The sequence below is a fragment of the Jaculus jaculus genome, chromosome 14, assembly GCF_020740685.1.
Source record: "Jaculus jaculus isolate mJacJac1 chromosome 14, mJacJac1.mat.Y.cur, whole genome shotgun sequence".
In the NCBI taxonomy this organism is placed as follows: domain Eukaryota; kingdom Metazoa; phylum Chordata; class Mammalia; order Rodentia; family Dipodidae; genus Jaculus; species Jaculus jaculus.
The window spans coordinates 10,388,607-10,401,404 of record NC_059115.1 but is presented as its reverse complement, the minus strand read 5'-3'; the positions used below and the strand labels follow the sequence as shown (position 1 = coordinate 10,401,404).

The 12,798-nt window shown below is 41.3% G+C and overlaps 1 protein-coding gene across 1 annotated transcript; it reads left to right on the top strand.

The window, feature by feature from the left end:
• Nucleotides 1-11,410: 11,410 nt before the first annotated feature.
• Nucleotides 11,411-12,352, top strand: LOC101613136 (vomeronasal type-1 receptor 4-like). The gene has a single exon (XM_004672733.2). The coding sequence runs from the start codon at nt 11,411-11,413 to the stop codon at nt 12,350-12,352; it is 942 nt and encodes a 313-aa protein (XP_004672790.2).
• The last annotated feature ends 446 nt before the right edge of the window (nt 12,353-12,798 follow it).

Genomic DNA, 12,798 nt, shown 5'->3' with positions numbered 1-12,798 from the left:
TCATATTAAACAACAAATGGCCTTGGGGTAGTAGGAGAACTCTAAGAGGGATATTACTTGCCTGTGCCATTTTGCCAGGCTATCCTGTTCTCCAAATGAACCCTTATCATTAATCACCAGTTGTAGTCAGAAATAAACCTAACATCAGTCTCATATATTCCTCACACCAGGCAATAATAAAAGCCATGTGCAAATGTACACATGATTGTTATCAATGGTTTTCTTGGAAAATGTTGCAGTACTAAGAAAATTTAAACATGTGCTATGTGTATTTTTGAATAATTAGTGTGGGATTCTCAGCCCAACATCTCTTGTTTTTTCAAATGTTAGGCACCGTTGAACTTCCACTAGTTTAGCCATCATTCAAAAGGCAAGAAAGGGGAAATTATATGTCAAATTCATTCAGAAAAAAAGGAGCCAAAAACAATTATGGGATAGAGTCAGAGTGGCGGGTGAAGTAAAATTTTCTGGCAATATATGGGCTTTCTGTGATATGGGGAGATTGCACTGAATTATGTTTCTGAAGTATTAATGTCTCAGGTATAAATATGTACTATTTGGGTATGGCAAAATTATTTTGGCATGCTCATATAATCATCTAGATATAAAACATTCAAAACCAGTAAAGAAACAGACATTAAGACCACGGTGGTTTGAATCTAAAGAAAATATCCCCCATGCTCACATGTCCACATTCCCAATCTAGAGATTGTGATGTGATCAAGGAAAGTTGCAGAACAACTACCATGAAACATACCAGGGAGAAGTGTGTGACTGGGGCAAAACGAGATGTCATAACCACCTCCCCTTTCTCTTCCCTTTTTTTTTCTTTTGTCCTTTCTCTCTCTTTACCTCTTTCTTTCACACTTCTTCCTGATTATATGACTATGATTAGTTTCCCCATACTAACGCCATGTTTTCTTTTTTCTTTATCTAACATTCAAAACTCTATCCTCAGGCTGGAGAGATATCAACATAGTTAAGGCACTTGCCTACAAAATCTAAGGATCCATGGTTGACTCTCCAGATCCCACATAAGCCAGACACACAAGGGGATAGAAGCAAACAAGTTGCATATGTGCACAAACAGGAGCACATGTCTGGAGTTCGGTTGTGGTAGCTCAAGACCCTGGTTCGCCAATTCCCTCTCTCTCTCTCTCTCTCTCTCTCTCTCTCTCTCCTCTCACAAAGTAAAGAAAACTCTATCCTCTATAAATTTAAATCTAAATCATGATTTTATTTCCTGATGTTCCTTCTATTCAAGTAATTTGTCTCACCACAGTGTAAGCAATAAATGTAATATTGTCAATATTATAAGGAAAATGTTATGATGGAATAACTAATTGACCTTGAAATTCACATAGAGTGATGTCAACCTGATTGACTCTGGGAGCAATTAATTTGCTACACTCTGGCAGGTCTGTGATGGTATTTCCAGGATGCAATAGGTGAGAGGAGAGAAGACCTTCCCCCAGAGTAGGGAACAACTGCTCAGGACAGAGCACGTATAAATATATCCGAGGAAAAATCAGCACTGGTTGCCTGTAAGAGCACTTATTTTGATGTTGCTGCTGCTAACCCATACCTTGTCGACACCAGAATCCAGCTCATCCAGGCTTCCAATGTGCAATGAAGAGCAGTGACTATCCACAAATCTGGCCTCCAACACTAGCTTGAGACTGCTGAGAGATCTTACTTTATGAAATGAGCATCAACTGGATTCTCAGCAACTCCACTATGTAGATAATTTTCACCATCTATCCCTTAATGTGTAAGCCTATCTAATAGCCCTGTAAACCATATATGCATATACTGTAGTGAACCTTGACAAACATAGCATTCTGAAATATATATAACTAATTTAATGTACAACGGACTAGCGATACACTATCCTATTACAATACAGTAATGTAAAACTAGAGTGCATAATTTCCATTCATTAACATAAAAAAGGATGAGCAATGGTGTAAAACAATTAATAATATTGAAAAAATGTAGAATAAAAGCTTTAAGGTCAATGCTGTAAAATACCTCAAAATCAGGTATGGTGATATCTCCAAAAGCATTCTTTTATTAAAATATTTTATTTTATTTTATTTATTTATTTGAGATCCACAGACACAAGGAGGCAGAGAGTGAGGGATAGAGGGAGAGAGAGAATGGACATCCAGCCACTGCTAACTAACTCCAGACACGTGCTCCCCCTTGTGCATATGGCTAACTTGGGTCCTGGGGAACTGTGCATTGAACCAGGGTCCTTAGGCTTCATAGGCAAGTGCTCTACTGCTAAGCTATCTCTCCAGCTAAATAATCATTCTTTATGCACAGAATACATTAATATCTATTATTCTTCCAAAAGAATTGTGAGCATCATATAGTCATATGAAAGATTGCACTGAAGTTTCAATAATTGTGTTGAAGCCATAGTTTGTTTTGGTAAGATAGTCAGTTTCACAATATTAATTCTCCCAATCCATGAGCATGTGATATTTCCATCTAGTTTCAATCTTCAATTTCTTTCTTGAGATTTTCTTTTATATTTTCGCTGCACAGGTCTCTAGTTCCTTGGTTAGACTTAATTGTAATTTCATAATTTTAATTGTAATTTCATTTGTTGAGGTCATTGTGAGGTTGGTTCTCTGATTTCTTCCTCAACACTTTGATATTTCTGCATATGAATGCTTCTAATTCTTTGGGCTATTTTTTTATTTTGCCATTCTGCACGTGTTTATTGTCTTGGTCATATATGATAATGATGTGTTGACATGGATGACTCCTATTCCCACGTTCATCACGGCTTTCGAAGAGAATGAGTATGCGTTTTTGAAGAAAGAGCTCTTTGCAGTAATTAGGATGATCACATATTTTGCCTTTGCATCCTTTTATGAGACCTGTTACATTTACTGATTTGTGGAGGTTAAACCATTGCTGTGTACCATTGTCAGAAAAATACTCTTTGACGTGTGCGCGAGTGTGTGTGTGTGTGTGTGTGTGTGTGTGTGTGTGTGTGTACAGCTTTATGTGGAGGCCAAAGGCCAACCTTGGGTGTCTTCCTCATCAAGGCCATCGAATTTTTAGAGACAGTATCAATCAAGCATCAGGAGCATATGAAGTGCAATGGAAAGGACTGTGAAACCCAGAGGTCTCTGCCTCCATTTCTGTGGTTGGAACATTCAAAAATGGAGCTTGAAATATCTCCTTGAGAATTAATACACATACACTCATTAGAATATTGGTTTGTGATTTTCTATTTTGGGGAGAATGTTTGCTGATAATATTAAGGTAATAGTTGCTTTCTGCAACATATGGTTTTACAAACAACCATTAGTCCTAGGCCTCTCACCCACTTTGTTTTTGAGAGCACATAAGGAGTTCCAGAAATATACAGATAGACAAATGTGCTTCAGTATAGCTTATTCTAGAACCTTATCGTACATAATTTAGATATTTAATTTATTTATTTGAGAGAGAAAAAGGGGAAGTAAGGAGAGAAAATGTGAGCATCAGGGCCACTAGCCACTGCAAACAAACTCCAGAGCATGTGCTACCTTGTGCATCCTGCTTTATGTGGGCCCTGGGGAACTCAACCTGGGAGCTCTTCTTTGCCAGCCAGCTCCTTAACCACTAAGCTTTCTCCCTAGCCCTTATTTACACATTTTAGACAATAAATTTTGGGATTGTACAATTAGTGAGATTGTGAAAACAAGTTAATTTTGACTCAAATACAAAATCAGGTAAGGTGTTTTGTGAACTTGCAATGGGATCACCATGCTTTACACTGAGGATAAGTGTGACTCTTTGAGATACACATGCCACACTTACACACAGAGTATTGATCTGAAAACTGTCCACCCCCTCGTCCCTGGGGTCCATAAATATGGCACTTTATATTGATAAGATATCTTTGGAGATGCAACTAAAATTGCAATGAGACAGATGCCTCAAGGAGCTTCATTTTTTCATGACCTTTAGAAATGCAGAACCTTGAAGCTAGAGAGATGTCTCAGCAGTTAAGAGAGTTTCCTGTGAATCCTAACAACCTGGGTTTAATTCCCTAGTACCCATGCTAACCCAGATGCACAAAGTGGTAAATGCATCTGCAGTTAGTTTGCAATGACTAGGGGTCCTGGAGTCTCTCTCTGTGTCTCTGTCTCTCTCTCTCTGTCTCTCTGTCTCTCTCTCTCTCTCTCTCTCTCTCTCTCTCTCTCTTTCTCTTCTATACCCTACAAATAAATATATAAAGTGCACTTTAAAAAGATGTGCACAACCTTCTCCAGTAGAAAGGACCCCATGGTGAATACCAGCAATCCCACTGAGGAGGCTGCTCAGTGGAATGGGGGCTGAGGGAATGTAAAAGGTGGTACCAGAACATGATGGATCCATACAAAGTATGATCTCCATTAAAAAACATTACAGAAGGAAAAATCAAGATTCAAAAGGATAAAACAGTGAAGGAAAAAAAGGTTATTATTACCCCCAAATTGTGAAGCTGTTAATTTCTAAAATTAGTGCTTCTGCCTCTAATGTCCCTGCATTCCTGTGTGGAGTCTTCAACTGAAGGGAATGTGGTTTAAATGTGCCAAGTGGAGCTTGCAGGATAACCTAGCTGTTAAGACATTTGTCTGCAAATCCAAAGTACCCAGGTTCAATTCCCCAGGACACATGTAAGCCAAACTCATAAGGGGGCACACATGTCTGAAGTATGTTTGAAGTGGCTTGAGGCCCTGGCACGGCCATTCTCTCTCTCTCTCTCTCTCTCTCTCTCTCTCTCTCTCTCTCTCTCTCTCTCTCTTTCTCTCTCTCTGTTTCTCTCTCCTCTCATTTCCTCCCCTCTCCTCTCCATCTCTCTCACCATTCATACCTCACTCCCTCCCTCCCTCTCTTTCTCCCTCTTTCTCTCAATCAAATAAAATTACATTTTATACATGTTCCAAGTGGTAAAGAAAAGTTTGCTAATAGCATGACCAGACTCCTTGACACTTACAAAAAATAAAAAATAAAACACCCTGAAGGAAAGGAGGAGACCAGCAAGAAGAGTGACTGTAGAGCCTCCTCTCAGAATTTAGGTTGTAAGGCCCACTACTGTTCCCTTCTTCTGGCTGGAGACATTACACACATCTGGAAACCCTGCCCTTGCAGACCACATGCTCCTCCTTGACCCCCCCCCCCCGCGTTGAAGGGCTTAAGACACTCCCATATCGCTTTCCATGTTGGGATGACTCATGCTCCAGGAGTCCTTCTCCACCCATGATCTGGATTTCTCATTAATACAGCCTCTTCTGTGGAATCAGGATAAGTGTCACACCTGGCAGTAATGTAACCTGGGATGAGGAGACAACTACTTAATCACCATCACAACTTCAGAAAGGTGAAAACTTGAAAACTCCACTAGTCCATGTCTGTGGGTGACTCTCAGGGAGCTGTCCATGAGGATCCCACAGCGTTCAGTCACAAAGGCGTCATGAATCTTATAATGTGGGTCCCAGGGCTGTTTTGAGTGCCTTCCTGAACAGGGAGACCTTTTCTTTCTGTGTTGGATTTAGGATTTCTCTGCCCATTCTGAAGTTCTGACCTTCTGATCTTCTCCCAAAGGAAGGTTATATCCTGTTCTTATGGTAACTAGAAACAAACCTTACAGTTGCCTGGCTACAAGAATTGAAAGTAAAGAGGTCAGGAATGACATACAATGGTCTGGATAGACCAAGCACAGCTTAGTTCAGGTTTTGGCAGTCCTGGCCAGGTGTGCAGACATTGAAACCTGGAGAGGGAGGCTGGGGAGGAGGAGTACAACCAAGGACCAGGAAACAACAACCAAATGAAAACAGGAAACAGGGACTAAGAAAGAACAAAGAACACGGAAAATGTAAATGTTTTGATGTTCCCAGGTTGGAGATTCTGTAAAAGCTCCATGAAGAAGAGGTGCTTTTTACACATGCCTCCTTACACAATCACATCCTAAGGGCAGGACGGCAGTCTTCACGCTGGTGTCTCTCCCAGAGCAGCAGGGCTGTGAAGAGCGCCTGAGTGCTCTCGTATGGAACGTGGTCATCTTGGAAAACCCACACTTCAGAGGGGAGTAGAACTGTCTGGATCAATGCTCATATAAAAATATATTTGTTACTTATTTATTTGTTTAGAGAGAGAGAGATAAAGAAGTAAGGAGAGATAAGGGGGTAGGGAATTAGAGGGCCGGGGCCTCTATCCATTGTATCTTTATCTATTCACCTGGTTTATGTATGTACTGAGTTATTGAAACTGGGTCGTTAGGCTTCCCATCCTTTCCCTCTGTTACTCTTCTCTATCTCACTTTTCTTATAAGCAAATAAAGTAAAAAAGTTAAATTAAATTAAAGAATTTTTGTTCAACAATGTGATTGATGATAATGACCTCTAAGGCAGAAGTGAGACCTTGGTGGAGAGGTCACTTCAGATGTCGACAGTCCAACAGAACAGAAGTGAATCCAATGGGGACTCTGAAGAGCTGAACCTGCTGTAATCCATGCTAGCCTTCACAGGTCCACGTGCACCTCATGAGCCACAGGAGCAGGTTGGGACTTCCTCTGGTGGCAGGAAAGGGGGGAATGTCTCTGGTGCCAAGACAGTCTCTGGAGCATACATCTGACTTCAACCTGTGATGTAGTGGTGAGTAAGAGTCAATTAGAAGTCAGAACAGCCGGACATGGTGGTGTACACCTTTCATTCCAGCACTAGGGAGGCAGAGTTAAAAGGATCGCCATGAGTTCAAGGCCACCTTGAGACTCCATAGTGAATTCCAGGTCAGCCAAGTCTAGAGAAAGGCCCTACCTCAAAAAAAAAAAATAAAAATAAAAATAAAAAAATTTTAAAAAAACAATAAAAAAAGTGGTAAGAACAAGACCTTAGAAGCAGAATGGGAGATTAGGGACATAGGCACTGGCCCTACCTAAGGCCTTGGATAATAACAATGTGATTCTCACTGACCCCAGTAGATTGTTCCAACCCTTAGAAGTCTGTATACCATTATATAGGAAGAAGGAAGAAGAGAATATAAATACAAGACAAGGCACCTCAAATATTCCTGTAAAAAAAAATCAGCCTAAGCAGGACATGGAGGTGATGCCTTTAGTCCCAGCACTCTGGACACAGAGGTAGGAGGATACTGTGAGTTTGTGGCCACCCTGAGACTCCAGAGTGACTTCCAAGTCACCTGGGGCTAGAGTGAGGCCCTACCTCAAAAAAAAATCATCCTGTGCTGGAGAGATGGCTTAGCATTTAAGCACTTACCTGTAAAGCCTAAGGACCCTGGTTTGAGGCTTAATTCCCCAGGACCCATTTTCGCCACATGCACAAGGGGGTGCATGCATCTGGAGTGTGTTTGCTGTGGCTAGAGGCCCTGGCTTGCCCATTCCCTCCTTCCCTCCCTTTCTCTCTCTTTCTCTCTCCCTCTCTCTCTCTGTCTGCCTCTTTCTCACTCTGTCACTCTCAAGTACATAAAGAAAAGTAACAAAAAAAATTTAAAAAAAAACAGTCTAAACATTGCTGGGCAAAGAGGAACTTCAACCACAGGAACTTTGTTCTTAGTTAGGACAACTGTGTCGACCATAACATAACCATGTCTCAAAATACTACTTTCTCTGGAGGCCCATTCCATGGGATGGAATACATCCCTGACACTGAAAACTTAAAACTAGGGTAGCCATGAGTCCTATGGGTGCAACGTCTGCTGCTGTCTGGCTAAATGTATATAGGATGCTTATCAAAGTGCCCAGTAAGCACTTCTCATGATGTTCATACATTTATTAATGCTAATCTCACTTTTGGTAGAGAATCTTCTCTCTTCAGAGAGCAGTGACCTTAGGATGACTCAGAAGGCATCATGATGCCAGAAAGAAGTATCCGGAGTGGTCAGTACTCCAATATCTCTATCCCACCTTCCAAGTATCAGGGTCTATTGCGGAAGAAGTGGCGGTAAGAATGTAAGAGCCAAAGGAAGGGTAGGACTCATTAAAACGTGCTACTACAGAAACAAAATGGCCTGGATATCCGTGACCTCACAGTGCCTGACACTACCTACACAAGACCATCAGAATAGGAGAAAAAGATCATGACATTAAAATAAAAGAGAGACTGATTGAGATGGGGAGTGTGGGGGAAGGGAGGGTATCACCATGGGTATTTTTTATAATCATGGATGTTGTTAATGAGAAAATTTTAAAAAGAAGAGACAGGGCTGGAGAGGTGGATTAATGGTTAAGGCACTTGCCTGAAAAGCCAAAGGACCTTTGTTCAATTCCCTCGGACCCACCTATGCCAGAGGCATAAGGTGGCACATGCGGCTAGAGAGCCTTTGCAGTGGCTCGAGTCCATTCTCTTTCCTCTCTTTCTCGTAATCCCTGTGTCTTTCCTCTCAAATAAAAAAATAAAAATAAAGTATTTTAAATTAAAGAAACAAGTCTTTTTCACATTCATACAATCACTATAGGAATCTATTTATGTATATATGTATTTATTTATTTATTGACGTAGGGTCTCACTCTACCCCAGCCTGACATGAAAATCACTCTGCTGTCTCAGAGTGACGTCAAACTCACAGCAATCTGCCTACCTCTGCCTCCCAGGTGCTTGGAATAAATGTTTGTGCCAAGATACTCAGCAAGGAATTTTTTGCTTGATGTAACAAAAGCTGTGGGACAAAAGTCCATGTGTATATGTGGTCTGGCTGGGCATTGGCAGTTCGTACACTCAGTGTAATGAGGGAGACTGACTCCTGGGGAACACAAAGTCAAGTTACAGCTTCCTGTCACCCACACTCCCCTTAATCAGAACCCAATCTCTGGACTCTGCCATTCCTTGGACACTGTCTCTAATGCAAACACTCCAGGAGAAAATCCCAACCCTCTACAGGAGTTCATGACACAGAAGTTTCCTCTAGTTAGTGACAGGAAGAAGTGTTTTTCAGGACTGATGTCATCTCCCTAAACAGACACTGTCATCCCTGTCTCATGTGACTTGATCACCTTGACCACAGGGGAGATTAGTTCTCAATATATGAAAGCCTCACCCTGGGATACTGAATTCTTCCTTGGTATGCATGGGATTGCTGTCTCTCTGACCTCTGAATCTCCATGACATACCTGATCTCAAAAAGGCATCAGAAAGTGAGTTTCTTTCTTTCTTTTTTTTTTCTTGGTTTTTCGAGGTAGCGTCTCACACTGGTACAGGCTGACCTGTTATTTTCTATGTAGTCTTACGGTGGCATTGAACTCTCCGGGATCCTCCTCCTTCCTCCTGGGTGCTGGTATTAAAGGCCAGCACCACCACGCCCTGCTTGCAAGTGAGTTTCTTAACCCCACTTTCCCAGCCTTAGACAGTAGGACCTTGCAGTGGAGCTGGGTGAGAGCTGCTCTCAGATAGGGTCACATTCTTAGAGACAAATGCACAGTAGAAAAGGATCTAACCTCAGGTCTGAATTCAACCCCTTGCAGGAATCCAGTAGGAAAGACAATGACTGACCCTGGAATTTTCCTTTTGATGCTTTTTAAAGGGATTCATTGTGATTTCCTTAGAAGCAACAAGGGGAGGTCTCAATGACAAAAATGTGTGTGATTGTGTTTCAGAGTTCAGTTTCTCTTTTACTACTGGGGTCCTGACACATTCTATGGAGTGAGATGCTAGAATAACAGGCAGAATTAAGTGACCTATGGGAGCCATTCCCATAGTGTATAGGAGGCTGGATTCAGTGCCCTGGATTTTCTGACCGCACATTACAGGGCTGACAACTGCATTCTTTTCTACCCGGGAATCACATGTTCCAGTTGGCACAGTGACAGGCTTTCTGTCATCCTTGAGGACAGGAACAGAAACAAGATTTCAATTTCATAATTACATACATAAAAGCAGACTCTTAAAGATTCCCACTGCAATGATCACAATGAGGTTTCTCACCCATCAGCAGATTTATAGTCTGACATAGTGAGGGTAAAATGTTTCCATCTCTGCAGCTTTCGTTTCCAAGGGCACTGGCTGCTCAAGTAATTCAATACTTTCCAATGCTTGGTAGAAATGAATGTCTCAGATATTTTTGTCCTGTCAGGTAGTAGCTTTCTAGGTTTACAGAATAACACTTTAGGGATAGAGAGATGGCTTACGAATTAAGGCTCCTCAATTCCCCAATGCCCAAGTAAATGTAGATGCACAAGATGTCTCAAACAGCTGGAATTGGTTAGCAGTGGTGGTAGGCGCCGGCATGCCCATTCTCTTTGTCCATCTCAATTCTCTATCTCTCTACTGGTTAAATGAGAAAATATTTAGAAATCCTTGCATATCATGTATGCCATCCTAATGTCAATTCACTTTTCACTCAACACCTTTACAAACATGTAATTCTCAAAATTACTATAATGTTTCACTATTGTGTTTTTAAAACATATTCAGTTGCAAGAAAGAGAGAGAGGTGTATCAGGACACCTTGGCCCTGACAATGAAGTCCAGATGAATGCACCAATTTTTTTTATCTCCCTTTATGTGGCTACTAGGGGTCAAACCCAGGCCATCGGGCTTTCAAGAAGGCATCTTTAATCTCTGAGTAATTTCTACAGACCCACTATTGTCTTACCATACTTGAAGTTTAAAATATATGGAATTGGCCAGCAAAAAATTCTAAATTAAGAGAATATATAAAAATATGTGCCATTCTGGTCATGGTGATGCATGCCTTTAATATGAGTACTTGGGATGCACAGGCAGGAGAAATGATACAAGTTCAAGGACAGCCTGGAAGTACAAAGTGAGTTCCAGGTCACTCTGGGCTACAGTGAGACCCTAATGCAAAAAATGAAAAACAAAAAGTAGTGAGTGAAACCCAAACTCAACCCCCCCCAAAAAAAAGCTACACCCAAGGAGTTTTTTAAAAAAAAATACTTAAAAAATAATTCAAAAAAGGGGAAAGTGCATAAATTGAAATAACTAGTATTTACCAAGAAAACAATCTTCTTTCCTATATTCTGAGGGTTATAATTTCATTTGTTGCTGACACTTTAATTCCAGTAAATCTGCACTGTTTTCTTATGGGTGCTCAAGACAACCGGACACATATTTGCACTCATCATAAATCTTTCAATTTGAAACTGTGGACAAGTTATTGTTAAATTTAAGTAAGATATTATTGGTAAAGCTTGATGAAAACCTCTTGACACATAGCAAGAACAATATATGGTTTATGTTTCATGGGAATACCATAACTAATATCTACCTACATTTGAAAAACTAGGTAATATTATAAAACTTATGAGAAAGGTAAATTTAATAACACTGATTGATGGAAGTTATAATTACAGGTGGATGGAGTATGTTACATGTAATACAGGAAATACCCTGCTTGTCCGTGAAGAGTCCTGTGCCTCTAATACTGAGACACTCTGGGAAGGTGACAGATGTCCTCCCTAAACCTGACCATGGGGATCATGTTCCTGTCACAGACGGCACTGGGAGTCCTGGGGAACTGCGCCTGCCTTGGCTACTTCATTCTCACTGACTTCTCGGGGAGACGGGTGAAGCCCACAGATCTGATTGTCAAACACCTGACCTGGGCCAACTTCATGGTTGTTCTCTTTAAAGGAATCCCCCAGACAATGGCTGCCTTTGGTATGAGTTATTTTCTAGATGATATTCTGTGTAAACTCATCTTTTATTTCCACAGAGTGGCCAGAGGAGTGTCCCTTGGTTCCACATCACTCTTGAGTGTCTTTCAGGTCATCACAATCAGCCCCAGCAATACCAAGTGGGGACAGCTCAAGCTCAGAGCCCCCAAAGTCATTGGTTCCTCCTTGGGTCTGTGCTGGGCCCTGCAACTGCTGATAAATGCCTGTGTTCCCACAACCGTGACAGATATCTTGGGGACAAAAAATAGCACAGGATTTAGAGATGTTGTATACTGTGCTATTGTAGAAATTCCCAGTCTAACAAGGATATTCTATTCAATCCTATTTGCCTCCATTGATGTCGTGTGTTTGGGAATCATGACGTGGGCCAGTGGCTCCATGGTCCTTATGCTCACAAAGCATAAGCAGAGGGTCCAACACATTCACAGCTCCCTGTCTCCTCAGTCATCACCTGAGGCCAGGGCTACCCAGAGCATCCTTGCCCTGGTGAGCAGCTTTGTGCTCTTATACATGATCTCTTCCATATTAGGTTTATGTTACCCTTTCTTTGATGTAACTGCTAGGTGGCTGGTCAATGCAAGTGTTGCAATGTCTGCATGCTTCCCAGCCTTCTGCCCCTTCCTGCTCCTCAGCCAGTACACCAAGGTTTCTAACTTCTGCTGTACTTGTTCATATGAAACAACCCATGGCCTTGGGGTAGTAGGAGAACTCTAAGAGGGATATTACTTGCCTGTGCCAATCCTCCAGGCTATCCTGTTCTCCAAATGAACCACTCACGTTAAGCACCAGATCTAGCCAGAATATATCCCTAACTTCACTGTCATATATTCTTCACGCCAGGCAATAATAAAAGCAGTGTGCAAATGCACACATGATTGTTATCGATGGTTTTCATGGAAAATGTTTCAGTACTAAGGAAATTTAAATACTGTGCTATGTGTATTTTTGAACAATTACTTTGGAATTTTCAGCCCAACATCTCTTGTTTTGGCAAAGGTGAAGCACTGCTCAACTTCCACTAGTTTAGCCATCATTCAAAAGGAAAGAAAGGGGAAATTGAGTGTCAGATTCATTCAGATGAAAGGAACCAAAAAAAAATGATGGGCTAGAGTCAGAGTGACAAGGGAAGTATCATTTTCTGACAATTTATGGGCACTCAA